At 33.3% G+C, this 15530-nt stretch overlaps 3 protein-coding genes across 4 annotated transcripts in view; 2 read left to right on the forward strand and 1 right to left on the reverse strand.

Annotated features, from left to right (window-relative positions):
• Positions 1-7387: 7387 nt before the first annotated feature.
• On the reverse strand, positions 7388-10844 carry LOC108568628 (coatomer subunit beta'). Its single transcript, XM_017929829.1, has 5 exons — positions 10713-10844; positions 10085-10436; positions 7820-10025; positions 7643-7760; positions 7388-7588 (listed from the first exon to the last, which is right to left on the reverse strand). Exons 1-5 carry the CDS (start codon positions 10713-10715, stop codon positions 7553-7555), a joined length of 2715 nt encoding a protein of 904 aa, XP_017785318.1. The 5' UTR covers positions 10716-10844; the 3' UTR covers positions 7388-7552.
• A 1094-nt stretch (positions 10845-11938) lies between these two features.
• Positions 11939-14432, forward strand: LOC108568565 (protein RCC2 homolog). 2 transcript variants are annotated; one of them, XM_017929738.1, is made up of 5 exons: positions 11939-12210; positions 12519-13202; positions 13264-13602; positions 13663-13977; positions 14037-14432. In XM_017929738.1, the coding sequence occupies exons 2-5, from the start codon at positions 12537-12539 to the stop codon at positions 14163-14165; spliced, it is 1449 nt and encodes a 482-aa protein (XP_017785227.1). In that variant the 5' UTR covers positions 11939-12210; positions 12519-12536; the 3' UTR covers positions 14166-14432. The 2 variants fall into 2 exon arrangements, with proteins under 2 accessions (XP_017785227.1, XP_017785225.1); XM_017929736.1 differs by having other exon boundaries at positions 11940-12210; positions 12534-13202; positions 14037-14430.
• Positions 14433-15055: 623 nt separating this feature from the next.
• Positions 15056-15530, forward strand: part of LOC108568584 (histone-lysine N-methyltransferase SETMAR-like) — a 1656-nt gene continuing 1181 nt past the window's right edge. The window contains exon 1 of the transcript XR_001891299.1: positions 15056-15332. The gene's annotated coding sequence lies outside the window, so the exon portion shown is untranslated. The remainder of the gene's footprint in view (positions 15333-15530) is intronic.

Consider the following 15530-nt stretch of genomic DNA (forward strand, 5'->3'; position numbering starts at 1 on the left):
CTGCAGGTTTCACACGTTAAATTCAATTTTTTGGTACTAAATTCACGATGAAACGAATTTAATAATGTTTAGTAATAATAATTTAAAAAAATTGTGTAATTTAGTGAACTGTTGTAAATAAATATTTGAAATATATAAATTTGTGTAGTAGAATTAGTTTTAGTGTCCAAAATGTTTATACCGTTTTAAAACTGTGAGCTTTTATTTAGTGAACTTATGTGTTTTTTTTCTATTTTTTAAATAACTTAGTTTTAATTTAAGCTATAGTATTTTCATGAATATGTAATATTATGTAAATAAAATTAGATGTCCTGATATTAAATATATATGTATATGTGTTTAGGTTGTAATGAAATTCGAAATTGAAGTGTACATATGTTCTTGGGATATTAATAAAATTAATACAAGCCTTTTTGGCACCAATACACTCAATAATCTTGTAGTGTTGTCTCTTGATGATAGTTATGATGTAAATAAATAGTCAATCATAATTCAAATTTAATTTTCATATATTATTTATACCCACCTTGAAAAACATAATATCTTATTACAGGACGCTGTTTCAATGGATTCAGGGTAGGTAGTAAAGTTTTTATTTTTATTAATAATCTATGTTACTTGACTTTTGATAGTTTAATAAAAAAAAACTAATGTCACGTAACTACTGTAGTAAAAATTAAATTCATAGAACATTTTATATAATTTATAACGCTATTACAGTAGAACCTCGCTTAACGAGCAAAATAAATTGTAAGTTAAAAAATGACTCGCAAAATGGAACGCATTATATTACATTAGTTTATATATGGAAAATTGTATTACTATACGAGTAGAGATCTGGAAATACAAGAGTTCCACTGTAATATGAAAATTTAAAAATTTGCGTTTATAAAATTACTTTTATTACCTAAAATTTTCTTATTGGAATAAATTGGAATTATTTCAATCTCATGTTACTACATTTAATAATAATTCCAAACCTCCACTTATCAATTATTTGATTATGTGAAACCTCGCTTAACGAGCACCTCGCATAACAAGCAAAATTAATTGTAAGAAATCCCGGATTATGCACCTGCTACATCATTTTTAAAAATTGTTTATACATATCATGTGTATTTTTTAATATGTTTCACTATACGAGTAAAAATCCAGAAATTTTGGAATGGAATAAACTCGTTAAGCGAGGTTCCACTGTATAAGAAAATTGAGGGAAATTATATATTAATTAAACCGAATTTATTAATTTAAGAGATTTGTCCTATCAATAATAATATATAATGCAACAATAACAAAAATATAATAAAATTGCTGCATAGGGCTATTGACCGTAGGTCTTTCTGCCCTCTGTCCTCTCCACACACATGCTTTTTTTTAAAGTGTTTAAAATATTCACAATTGTAAACTTTAGACTTTATGGATGAATAATTGAAGAAAAAAGATGTTCCACGTTGTAAAAAAAAGTATTGGATTGTAAGATTTAGTATTTTTCGTCAATTTGGTTAATAATATAGACAAGAGAAAAAAAATGAGTACAATGAGACGATTTTCAATCAAGAGCAAAACCATCTAACAATAACTAAAATGTATTGAGGGCGTGTATGTTTCAGAACACAAGCGCTGCACAAAAATCATATTACGTAATTCAAGTGAAATCGAAAACTGGCATAAGTGTGTTGTGTATGTATGTACGTGTGTGTGGCTGTTTATTTACGTCTGTTGACGTAGGATTTAAAGGCGTTTTAAATTTGTTGTGAATGCTTTATTTGGTATTTACTATAAACATAGAAAAGTTTTGTAAAATATTATGGTTTGCGTTATCGTAAACAAATTTCATCAGTATTATTATAGGTCAGGATTCGAATTGTGAAACAATCGTATTATCTGCAATCATTATATATTATTTTTTTAATTAAATCGAAACTCGATGATTTATTTACAATTTATACTTTGAAAACTATTACGAATTAACAGAAATGAAAATTGAAGTATTTTAAGAATTTGAAAAAATATTTCATATTTTAGATTTATTTACAAATCTTTATTGGTCTTTTTATTCAATCAAAATGTTATCGATGCAACTCTTTCTGACTGTTTACCAAAAACAATACTATTATTTTAAACGAGATTTATATATAATCAATCTCTACTACTATATACTTATAGGCTATTGACCTTAATTTTAAACGGTATGTAAATTTAAAAATAACGAAACCGCAATTTCCAAAATATTTATACTGTTCATGTCACTATTTTTTTGTTGTTTGTAACTTTGTATAAAAGTTTGGTCATCAATAAGAATCTAGAGAATCCGCTTAAGTGTTTGGTGGTGTGAAAAGTGGGAACGTCTACTGAGGTTTTGTATCATTTTTGGCATCGGCACTTCACACACAAACAACACACGGTAGTTCTTTGAGTCATTAAGTAGCTAATGTGATATATTTATTTATCACGTGGCCGACAGTGTGAGTGTAGTTTCTTGTATACGGACGTGTTTGCAAACAAGCTGTGTATTTGGGGAGAGCTTCAGATAGGGCGTCGCAAGTGTTCGGTGGGGTGGAAGTCGTACATAACGTCAGTTTAAAATTGTAAAGGCGCCGACGCCTATCAGCTGCTTTCGGATGTCTCTTGAGAACTTTAGGTCCAACACCTATTTCCTCTCTATTTTCAGCATCGAAAAAAGGTCCAGAATTATCTAATACCGCACACGATCCACAATCGAGATTTCATCAACGATGATTCAGTATTTTCTCTCCATCAAACGTTATGTCATTTCGAATAAAATTTACGTAAAATGAAAAGTCGGCTTTTACAGAATTTATATGCAAGATTACGCATGACAAAGAAAAAAAGATGAAGAGAACATTTAAGAAGAAAAGCAATTACTTCCTTTAAATGTCATTTAAATATACAGAAGCTAGCAGATTATAATAAGGAATTTCAAGAATTAACGGCGATGTTCCTGCGCGATGTTTAAATTACTGGAAAATCTGTTCATGTTCTTGGAGACCATTTAACACGCAAGATGGAAGACGTATATTATTTAAAGGCGATGCATTTCAATTAACATCAACACACGTCGCTCCTTTTTTTTTATTACCAAGAATTTAAAATCAACTTTTTGCTATCTTTCGCAATATCAAACACGCAAATGTTTACCGCTTTTAAAAAAAGATATTGTATCTATAGTCCAAAAAAAAATATAGCATCTATTTGTGTTCTGAACATAATTTCTATTGAGTGGTAACCTTTCAGAATAATTCCGAGTTTTTGGGAACTCGTAATTTTCTACAAAACGCCAAGAAATATATTAATGTAAGGTTTTTCACAAAGTATTTATAAATATAGAAAGTTATCGCTCCTAATTACATTTGTATATAATCTTATTTTCCCTTATTTTTGACTTTTAATATTTCCCATTTGACCAAAATTAGAGTAAATAAATCATAATAATTTATTGGTCAAAATATAAGAAATAAATGTAAATTGTGAGATAATATAATAAACTTTAAAAAAAAATCTAAATATTGTCTGGAGCTATCAACCTTTGATGTCTTTATGTCCAATTATCAATTTTAATGCAATTATAGTTAAACTAGGTACTAATGTTTAAATACTTCTCAAATTTAAATGATTTATCCTTAATTGATTTTTTTACATATTTAACTAAGAAATATATTTCTGTTACTGAAAATTTTAATTTGAGGTGTATTAAAAAGTTTTGTATAGTTTTCTGTTAATAGAGTTGAGAAATTAGAAGTTTTGAATTGCGAGTTCTTTCAAAATTTTTATAAGTTATAGAATTACAAGTTAATATCGCTAATAAATGTTTTATATAGTTAATAAATGATGATTTCAATGATTTGGGAAATCTTGTGGATTTGTAAATATCAAATGTTGTATTATTTTTGTGTAACTTGAGGACTACCAAAAAGAGAAATGTGGTTTCGAATGAATAGAGTTAGAGTAATTAGGAAGCATCGTGTGTGATTTAAATTATAGTTTAGAATTTATCGTCGAGCCATTCATGAGCTTTGAACAAAAACTCAGTGTTAAATATTCCGTATAGATCATGTTAATGCTGTCCATTTATATCAATCAGTGTTTTGTTGGGTGCCGCGTTGTTTTAAAAATAAACGTGCTTTTAATCCTTGTGTTTGGTGAGTGTGAGAGAGTGTGTAAAAGAGGGAGCCGTGCTGCGTGTTTCTTCGAAAACGATTGAGTGTGCTGGGCACAGCTAATAAAGTGAAGACAAGTAGGTCCCGAGGGATTAGGCCGGGAATGCCGTGAGTGAAAATAGCTTAGAGGATGACAGCGTGGGCTGCGAAGACATAGTGCCAACAGCTGCCACAGCACTTACATCGGGGTGTCATCGTCATCAACGTCATCTCCGTGGCCGACCAGCGCTTTACAACCATACATTATTGCTAACCACTGCACAACTTTAACGTTATTGTAACTCGGAATTACAGGACTTCAACATAAATTAGCCGACCGCTATTTGTTGGATTACGCATTGACTTCATGCACCCCGAGCGCATCGGACTTAGATCCTCACCTCTCGAAATAAAACCCAAATTCATTGCTTTCTTAATTTAACCAGAACAAACAGAAACTACGTGAATGGATGGATCATGAGATACCCCTTTCCACAAAGTTTACTCAGCAGGTGGCATCTTAGCGTTTAATTGATACCTTAATAGAACTCTTTCAGTAACCCTAATGGCACTTCCAGAAAGAACTTAATTTTATGCGTTTTTTCTTTTCGAAATTTTTAAAATAGCAACTGAAAATAGTCTTCCGCCTACAAGAAATATAATAATCTCAGCTAAAGTAGTTTCGTTTTTTAGAATACATCGTAAATCATCCAAACTAATAAATGTTGTAATTACAAACTAAAGTTTTGATGGCGATAAATCGTCTGCTGTATTAGTGTTTCTGTTTTTCTTTCTTTCAGTTAGAGAAGAGCCTGGTTGTATAAATAAACTGAAAATCGGCGAGAGATGCTGAATCTGCGAGGAATATAAAATGTTTGAAATATATTGATAATTGTTTGTTGAAACCGACTCGCATCGTTTACAAAACATAAAGATTCTAAATGACACCTATCAAAATATCCACTAAAACTTTATACACGCGAGGAGACACACCAACTCGGTACTAAATAGTGTGCGCTGTTTGTTTTGAATAAAACACGCGCACTCATAATCTTATATCATCGTTAAACGGTTTCATAACTAAAACGGTTGTTTTGTAAATAAACAATAATTTCGATGAAAACTCGCTATTTATTATACACCTAAATACCTTGGCATTTGTGCGCGTTCGATTTATTTTCCCTGATTTACACCACCCAAGATCACGATTTACCGTCCGGTATTGACATTTCTCTTGCCAAATGTCCACCACTTCCTTTACAACTCGACAATCATAACATGTCCAATAAATCTCTACGGAAATACATTAAACGAAGAATTTTCTCTCACCCTCAGTTTCTTGATACATGTACTTCGTTTTCTTAATGCAAGTTTAATTGCAGCTTACAAGATCCTACATATTATGGATCTGCCAATAACAGTTAAATTTATCTCAAAACGCATTGACTAAAATATTAATGAACAATGTTCTAGATTTGTACTGAAAATTATGAATCAATTTTAATGGTTTTACACCATTCATATATTGCTAAATTTGTAATCTATAATTTATCTGATACATTTAATAAACATGAGCAATGTGTAAAAGTAAATTAGTTTTATTGGAAGTTCATTATTATGAATTTTTAAAAAAACAGCAAATTTGTAAAAAAAAAAATACTGTTCTAGTTTTCAATACTTGAACATTTGGAAATATATTTCAAGTTTCTTAAAAATTGTAGTAATATTTTATGATGTAAATATATTGAACAAAGTAATAAATTCTATGGTAATACTGGTAAAAATATGCTTTGTACTGGATACTTATATTCCAAGTTGGAAACCCCTGTTCTAGATTATCATCATAAACTTACTTTAATATTTCGGCCCAAAGTCGTAAACGCTATTTATAAAATCGTCTGGTGTGTTCCCCGCACGTCCGACTGTTAAAAATGACATAATCTATTTAAGTCTATTGTGATTCCAAATTATGTAAACATGATTTATATTGGCATCTGATATATCGGAAGGTATAACTCAGATTTTATCATCAACGTCAATTACGGTGAGACGCGCTTAATTAAAAAAAAAACGGGGACTCGAAAAATTTGAAAAATCTTCATTTCGTATTTTATATTTTTTTGCTCAACTTCTTCGCCGAGTGAATACTTTTTTGTTCGGCGGGTGGATTTCGCCGAATGTAAAAATACATCACAGGAAAGAGTGTTTAACCCCAGAAATGCAAACAAATAAAAGTGTCACTGTTGGGATTTATTCAGGGTCCCAAATTAACTTGGAAGTGTATTAGTTGGCTGATTAATGAGGCTCATTTGCCGCCTCGACAATTTGTAGACGTTTAGGAAAACGTCCGCATCAGCAGTAAATCAAGTTTTTAATAGCTTCCATTCCCACATATTCGAATATTATGCGTGCATATATAAACTTGAGGCGCAAAGACCATACACACACGGCGTGATTCGCATGTTCCGGCACGCAAACATCGCTTCTAGTTGAAAACAAAACAAAATAACCGCAATGGTCAGACGGTATCAAAGGGAAATACATGCCATCTACGAAATAACAACACGAATGAAATGATTGAAGTAATGAGCCGTAAAATCGTTGCATTCCAATATATTTAAGACCAAATAAAAAAAATAGTTCGAACGCAGTAAATATCGCGTTTTCGTATTCGCGAAGCGAAAACAGCAAAAAAAAAATGATTCTGTGGATTGTATTTGGCACTTCAACACTTGTAAGAAATGTGGCAATGACAAACAATTTTCCCCAGACGTTTTAACGTTTCTATTTTATTTTTTTCGTCCGACTCTCGCCAAAAGAAAATCGTTCAAAATACTGCAGCTGGACAATTTTATTTGATTCTTGCGGCCAGGGGAATAATAAATTGCGTGACACCGCGAATGCCCCACAATATAAATCTTCCCCGAATCCAGCTCGCACCGTAAAGCCGTGCTTTATAATTCTTTAGAAACGTTAAAAAAAACAAGAGACTACCCCATAAAATAATTAACTCGCCTTTTAACTTTCTTTATATTTGTTCGTCTCGACATTAATTACAGTCCAATTTCCACGGTCCCCTAAATACATGTTATATCTACAATCGCTATCAAAACAACGCAAGAAACCCGTAAACTATTGCAGATGAAAATAGAAATTAAAATTCGTACATATATATAATTTTATTGGCCAAAAATTACAAAAAGAAAAAATAAAAACAACGAAACAAAAAATAAAACTTTTAGTATTTTAATTAAAATATAATACAGAAACTATTACAATTTGCAATTTTCCTTTGAAAAATATAGAACTGCAATGTTATGTTGAGGAATGAAGATTTCTTTTTCTTGCTTTCACTTATAATACTAATATAAATATCATATAAATTGGGCAACACATTAATCGTTCAGTAGATCGTCGTCAAGGTTTATGTCCTGAAATATTTTCATGTAATACAAGCATAAATCATTGCAAATCTATAAACTTACCGTTGTATCAATATTATCATCTAAATTCATTCCTTCGAGTTCCAAATCCAATTCATCATCTTCAGTGTATTTGGATTCAACTTCAATTAGAGGTTCCGCGGCAATTTCATTCTCTAAGCTGAAATAAGAACTCGATAAAATGCAAATAAGAAATTAAATAATGCTAATAATATTTACCTAGAACTAGAAGGCACGGAGTAACCTTGACTCTTCGCTTTCATCTCCTCAATTGGGTTCCTCTCGCAATTGGATTTTATTGAAGTTGCCTTTTCGGCAGGTGGAAGTGTTTTGAACTCTTCCTCAATCAAGTGTTGCGCTGCAATCGCTTCCTGCATACCGGGGAAAAGATTTTCGTATTCCTTTGGGTCAGCTAAACTTTGACCAGCTTTAGGATTTACTGCGGACAATTGCTGCCTCCACAAGCCGACGACGTGAGAAACTTGATCGGGTAGGTAAGATCTAGCAAAGAATGCAGCTTCTGGTAGTCTGTCGGTTTGAATTAAAATATCCAGGCACTTCCTCAGGTCTCCCAATAGCATGTAGGAGAGGAAAGATATATTGTGTTTGCCTTCGGCTAAGGTGGATTCACCCAACTTCTTGACAAGGTCAGCATCACCGGTACTCGTCGCGACTAGTAGCAGACCTCCGAAATCCTGAGCTCTCTGCATACACTCTTTCGCCAATGGCAGATTATTATTGCTTGCGGCTAACTCGCCTAATTGGTTCCACTTTTGAGGATTGTTAGCTTCAACGGCCAATGTTTTTGCGATATTCAAATCACCTAATGCTAAGGCCAATTCAAATCGGTGTTCTGGATCTGTACTAACTGCTAAGGCTTGTTGCTTGAAACCTTGCTTCTCTAAGAAATGAGCAACTCTTGTTCTATGTTCTTTTGGTATCGATGGCAGAACCCGATCGGCAGTTGCGAAATCTCTTCGCATTACTGCAGTCTGATACTCAAGTACGGAAAGTAGGAGTTGATAACTTACAACACCCAATTCTTTTTCGGCCAAATAAAGTCTATCGTCTTTGGGTACATAGCCCAGAAGATACAAGGGTCTGTCGAGGTGAGCAACTGTGACCAATTCACCGCCTACGTAATAATTAATCCTATTTACAGCGTTTGTGTAAATGAAACAATCTCCAACCCACAAACCCGTACGCACAACTTCATTAATTTCACCCAATACCTCAAAACCGGCCTCTACGCCATCTTCGGCCACTTCGTTATTCTCCCTAGCTTTAACGACTTGCTCTGGATCATAGCTCAAAATGAAATAACTATCCTCGGTTGCCAAACATACTAATTTGCCATTATCTGACCAGTAGATAGCTTTTGGTTGGATTTCAATTCTCCTAATCAAATCTAATGATTCCCAGTCGTAGAAAGTTAAACCAGATACGGATTTAACACCGAGCAGCCAACCGCCAAATATACCTTCCGCTCCGAAATCTGGTCTGAAACTCTTCTTCTCCTTGAAGTTCTTAAAAATTCTCACAGTAGTACTGGCCTCCCTAATCGCGTACTCACTGGAATCTTGAGCCCATACGAATTCTTGAGCTGAACCAAACGACTTGTTTCTTAAAGCCATTGCAGTATAAATAATGTATTCGCCATCTCCACAAACAACAACAAAACGTCCATTTGGATTATGCTGAATACTTTGTGGGTAAATTTCGCAAGCACCCATATCTTTAACAGCAACGGGTAATCTTTCTCCGTCCCTGATTTCAGCACCCTCAGGCAATGCCTTCAAGTTCGCTTGCTGAAGTTCGGAGTGCTTTGCCCATATAATTTTTCCACCTGACGCATCCATACTCACTGCAGGTTCTTCTCTACCGGCTTTCACTAATATGCTACCTTCATCGTAACCAATCGCCACATTGTTTGATCCTTTCATGCAGCAAATGGCCCAAACTCTTTCAAAACCATAGTTCAAACTGCTTTCCAATCGATTTGTATTTGCATGCCAAACCCTCACAGTTCCATCTTCACTACCAGTCAGAACTACAGGCAATTCAGGATGGAAACAGACGGCACTGATATTCTGTGCATGCCCCTCCAGCGTTTGCACACAAGTTTTATTTTGATAATCCCAAATTTTAACCAAACGATCATCAGCACCAGAAATGATATATGGCTTATCACCGCCGTGATAGTAATCTACGCAATTTACGCCCTTTTCGTGACCTTCCAGAGTAAAATTGGCGGTAGACGCTCCAAGTTGCCATACTTTCAAAGTACGATCAAGAGATGCAGAGGCAAAAGTGTTATTATCTTTGGGATTAATGGCAATCTGCATGACATAATGAGTATGTCCTTCAAAGACTTGCTGACACGACCACGATTTCTCCCAATTCCATAATTTGATTAACATATCATCTATAAAAATGTAAAATATAGATTATTTGAAATTATTTACATTATTCTAATAATATTACCGCTGCTTGTAAGTATATAAGGTTGGGTGGGATGGACTACAATACACCTAACATAATCAGAGTGTGCCTCAAATGCATGGACTCTATCAAGGGTGTTATAATTGAAGACTCTTATGTGCATATCATCTGAACCAGCAACAATCCAGTTTTTCCGAGGCACAAATTTTGCTGCCCTCACAGGCAAATCACAGACCTCAAAAGTTTTGACCAACTGCTGATTTTCATGATTCCACACATTGATGTTACCACTGTACAGGGAGCATAACATCCATGGTTCTGTTGGATGCAGGTCTACTGATTTAACACGATCAGATCGAGCAGTAAGTTTACGTTTGATATCTAAACGCAGAGGCTGAAAATTCATGAAAAATAACACATATTAACATCATAATTATAAGTAGCAAGGAAATATTAAATAATCAAATCATTGTACTTGAAAATCAACAAGTTACAATTAAGGGGTGTACCAACATGTAGCTTATACAATTAAACAGATTATTGTGAAATTGATAGAACATATAAATTGATGATGTGTTAAACTTGATATTTTGGACACATTTTTTTTTGTAAAGTATGTACGTAATTGTGCGGATATTTATATAAAAAATAAAAATGCATATTTACATACCATGATTATTAATTTTGTATTGAAATCGTGGCCTCAAATATTTATTTACTGTGTTGGAATTATATTTGGCCACACAAATTACAAACACATCGCCTGTCAAACTGTCACTTGAGACAAGACGTGGCCGGCTGTCGTAATACCAACACAATACAAGTTAAGAAACTTTCAGAAATTATCCAAATATGTATGAAAGATTGCAGAACCCTTCTATTCATTAGTTTTCTTGACAACAGATGACGCTGCTGTAGCAATAGAATGTGATGAAAATGCTAATTGGCGGATTATCCATTAAGACAATGAGGTATGTACTTTGGAGGCATTTGGAAAGCCCTGAACCAAGACATTTTTCTATAGTATTTAAAACATCATAGTCTATATCATTTTTAGAGTCTTCCAAAAATAATTTGCCTAGGGGCTTCAAATATCCTTAATCCACCACAGAAAATGCATCATCCAATTATTATTAAATATTATTGTATCATAAAAAAATTTAGTTAGATTCAATAAATAGGATAATTCCATGTTCGTCTTTAACAATTAGTTTTATTGCAAGATCTATTCTTATAAAAAATATTATAAATAATTTTAGCTCATCATAAAATTCTGTGTATATTTGTATCATGACTTTAGCTAATTTACAGTTATTTTAATCATGTAAAAAGTTCCGTATTTAAGAATTCCCGTTTTACTAATTTATAGCATTATTATTCTCAAATTATTTTGTCAATGGATTGAAGGTATATTATAAATATTAATAATAATATGTCTGTATATATATTAATAATAAAAAATATAGTACAATAAGCAAGTCATAAAATTTATGGACAATTTTTATTAAACATCCCAACCCAATGACTGTAACTCGTTATGTTGAATCTACATGTAATAATTGATTAATGACACAAACTTAACATTATTATTGTGTAACTTTGAGATATTGCATTTAGATACTTTTCCACTTATATTAATCGTTAGATAATGTATTAAATGTTGTCAAAATTGTTGGAGAGTTTAATAATATATATCCATAATTATGAAAATATTACTGAATCCAAACTGATCAAAATCAATGAAAGTTATTACCTAAATTTTTGTAAAACAACTATGCTTCAACCTTAATCTGGAAGTGTAAAATCCTTATAAAATAGTTACCCCCATATTGTTACGCCCCTGGTCTTGGCGATTTAATGCCACAAAGATGAGGTAACTATCTTCAGTACGCCACTGGTTTCAAAGTGTAGGGATTTCGATGTTCCGAAAACTGCCGTTATTAAAAAAAGCCATCTGAAATGTAATAATTTGTTTGGGATGGATTGGTTTTTGTATGATTAGCCATTTTGATTTGAGCGCGCGCGGGACTCACAGTTTGCCGGTAAGACGCTGACATAGAAGTAACGGTGAAAAAAATATCTACAACAACAAACACAGTGCTACAGCAAACAGCAAACAGTTCCCATATTAAACTACATTCTCAAATCGAAAAGCACTTTCATAACAGGTAAGAATATCTTAAATTACTCTAACGTTATTGTGAAAATCTGCACACAAAGAATACAAATCAATTGCGGTGCTTCGTTCTATAAAATAAACAAAAAGAAAGCATAGGTGTTTGTTTACATATTTCAATTATAGTCGCATGTTTTAATTGATTTTATTTATTAATTATGTGTAAAAAAAGATTTGCTTTATGTATAATTACAAGCAACTTCACTGCTGTACGAACGCGTTATTTGTATAACTGTCAGATTTTAGCCTTATCTGCTATGTTCTAATTTACAGTTAGATATTTGTTTTATTTAATGGTAGTAAATTTTTGTGTAGAATATGTCGACTAAACGTAAGCGCCCGCCAGCGAAGAAAACAGCCAATAAGAGAGGCAAAAAGAAGGAAGAGTCTGATGTTGATTCAGATTTAACAGACGAAAGTGACTTTGAGAATAATCCTCAGCAACCACAGGATGAGGTCCTCATTGCTGGTCATGGGGATATCCTTGATGAGCCAACCAAATTGCCTGAAGAACTATTGAAAACATTAGTAAAGCCATCTGGAAAATTGCTCATATTTGGTCAAGTTAATTGGGACATTACAGGACGGAAGGAAACAAAGACTTCGAAAAGGGTTCACCCTAACATTTACGTTCCAAATCGATTTACAGATTTGGATATCAGATTTGCTGTAAGCGGAAGCTCATCTGCGCACAGTATTTTAATTGATGCCAATGGCAAGACATACACTTTTGGTCGCAATCAACATGGTCAGCTGGGCTTGGATCATGTAAACACCACTGATGCACCCACTGAAGTGCCCAAACTTGCTGAACTTAATGTGATCAGTGCTGCATGTGGTCGCAATCACAGTTTGTTCCTCACAGACACTGGCACTGTTTATGCATGTGGAGACAATAAGTCTGGGCAATGTGGAGTTGGTAATTTGCAATCGCAGATACTGACTCCAACCAGAATTAATTACAGAGGTCCTCCTATTGTTAAGGTAAGTCTATAATGTTAACATGCTTTTTATCAGGAATTTAATTTTGTGCTTCAATGAACAGATTGGCTGTGGCGGCGAATTTTCCGTTATTTTGGATATTAAAGGTGGACTCCATTCGTTTGGTTTGCCTGAGTATGGACAACTTGGCCACAATACTGATGGTAAGTATTTCAAAACTAGCACACGCTTGTGCTTCAATCACGAAACCAGCCCAAAACGAATCGTTTTGTACATTGAGAAGAGCAAGGATGGCCACGTTGCTCCTGTGGACGTGACAGAAATTGTCGACTTTAGTTGCGGACAAAACCACACTGTTGCTATTGATAGCAAGAAGAGAGCATTCTCGTGGGGTTTCGGAGGATTCGGTCGTCTTGGTCATGCGGAACAAAAAGATGAGATGGTATAATTTCATATATATATTTATTAATTTGTTCGAGATAATTAATGCTGAACGTTTCAGGTTCCACGTTTAATTAAATATTTCGATACACAATCAAGAGGAGTAAGGTCTGTAAACTGTGGTTCAACTTACAGTTTAACATTGACTGATATTGGGGCGCTCTTCATGTTTGGTCAAACCAAGAGAACTGGTGAAGCCAACATGTACCCTAAACCCATTCAAGATTTGGCTGGTTGGGACATTCACCAAATAGCCACTGGTAATACATCAATCATAATCTCAGCTGATGAGTCAGTCATAGCCTGGGGCTGTTCTCCGACATTCGGAGAACTCGGTTTTGGAGAATATCAGAAATCCAGCACTACTCCAAAAGAGGTAATAGAGAATTTATAAGAAATTTAACAACACTATAATTAAACACTTCTGCTTTTTAGGTTTCCAAATTAAATGGCGTAAAGGTTATTTGTTTGTCCATGGGTTACTCCCACACTATGGTCGTAGCAAAGTACGAAACACCAGAACAAAAAGAAGCCGTTGATGGTCTTGAAGAATTCACACTTTAAATTATTCCATGATTATTTTAAGACACGTTTTTTTTAAGTTTCAAGTACCATTTTAAAGAGAAAAGTAATACAAAAAACTGCCCTTCCATTTCATGTTTCTACAAGTATTTTTCGTTTATTTTTATGTTCATATTTATTTAGGGTCTTAAGTAATATGTGCTAAGGTGTTTTAATACTATTTTAAGCGTAAGAAACATTTAAACAAACGAAACATTGATATTGGAAACTACTAAGTCTTATAACTTATAATTGTCAAAATTATTCCATTTTTATATGAATTAACTTAACATAATTATATTTTTAATTTTATTTTTTTTAATATATATTGTAGATCTTTATTATATAAAGGTCAAAACTCACTACAGTTTTATTCCTTTTAATTACAATAAAGAAAATATTCGTATGATAGTTCTTTTTTTCTTCTAAAAGTAACTAGTAAAAGTAGATTTAATCCACCTATGAAATAATGAAGATCTTGGAAGTCATGTATAAACATTTCATTCTTAGTTAAAACAATTTAATAAGTTTTATTGATTGAATAACTAGAATTACAGTGGTATCTCGATATACGAGTGCCCTAATATACGAGTGTTTTGAGATACGAGCCGCCGAGCGAGCGATATTTTGTTTTGAGATGAGAGCAAGATTTGAGATACGAGGAATCGCACACGACCCCAACATGATCCCCGCTTGCTTTGAGGTACGAGCAATGTTACTGAACGAATTAAACTTGTATGTGGAGGTACCACTGTACTTATATTTAAAAAGAAAGTTGCTTTATGTATTGGGTTGGTGCATAATTATCAGGCGTTTTTGTATGCAGATATTTTGTTCATAAAAATTGCTGTTCTGTTTACTTTTTTTAATAAAAAGATTATTTTATTTTCAGGTTATAAAATATTCATATTCGTCATATTATGCTTTAACACTTCTAAAAAGGATGGAAAGAAGTGTAATCTTTTCGCGATCTCAACGTACTTTTTGGCGAAGGAACAATCTGAGAAAGTCGATGCAGTGAATGGGAAGTATCTGGCGACACTAGCTTAGAAGATAAACCTGGAAGAGGTCGACCATCGGATTTCTATAATCTGGCACTTTTGGTATCTGTGGAAGAGGACGAATTCGAATGCTAGCCGAAGACTTCGTCGTTTCAAAAAGCTCGGAAAGGTATAGAAAGTGGTTAGATGGTTTCATTTTTCATAATAAATAATATATAATATTTCATAATAAATATTGTTTGTTTTCTTTGTATTCTCTTGGTCAATAAACTTGATTATTATTATTATTATAAAACACGCCTGAAAATTATGCATCAACCCCTTATAAGCAGTGAAGTAGTTGCTATACGAACGCGTTATTTGTATC

Source organism: Nicrophorus vespilloides, unplaced genomic scaffold, assembly GCF_001412225.1.
Source record: "Nicrophorus vespilloides isolate i.1.1-1 unplaced genomic scaffold, Nicve_v1.0, whole genome shotgun sequence".
NCBI classification, from domain to species: Eukaryota; Metazoa; Arthropoda; class Insecta; order Coleoptera; family Silphidae; genus Nicrophorus; species Nicrophorus vespilloides.

What these genes read in the sequence shown, in the direction of transcription:
- LOC108568628 (XM_017929829.1), bottom strand. An exon ending in TTATATACTTACAAGCAGCG is followed by an intron (nt 10,026 to 10,084) that starts GTAATATTATTA and finishes ACATTTTTATAG; the next exon opens with ATGATATGTTAATCAAATTA. An exon ending in TCCGTGCCTTCTAGTTCTAG is followed by an intron (nt 7,761 to 7,819) that starts GTAAATATTATT and finishes TTCTTATTTCAG; the next exon opens with CTTAGAGAATGAAATTGCCG.
- LOC108568565 (XM_017929738.1), top strand. Translation starts at nt 12,537, where the DNA reads ATGTCGACTAAACGTAAGCGCCCGCCAGCGAAGAAAACAGCCAATAAG. An exon ending in CGGAACAAAAAGATGAGATG is followed by an intron (nt 13,603 to 13,662) that starts GTATAATTTCAT and finishes TGAACGTTTCAG; the next exon opens with GTTCCACGTTTAATTAAATA. An exon ending in CCAGCACTACTCCAAAAGAG is followed by an intron (nt 13,978 to 14,036) that starts GTAATAGAGAAT and finishes TCTGCTTTTTAG; the next exon opens with GTTTCCAAATTAAATGGCGT.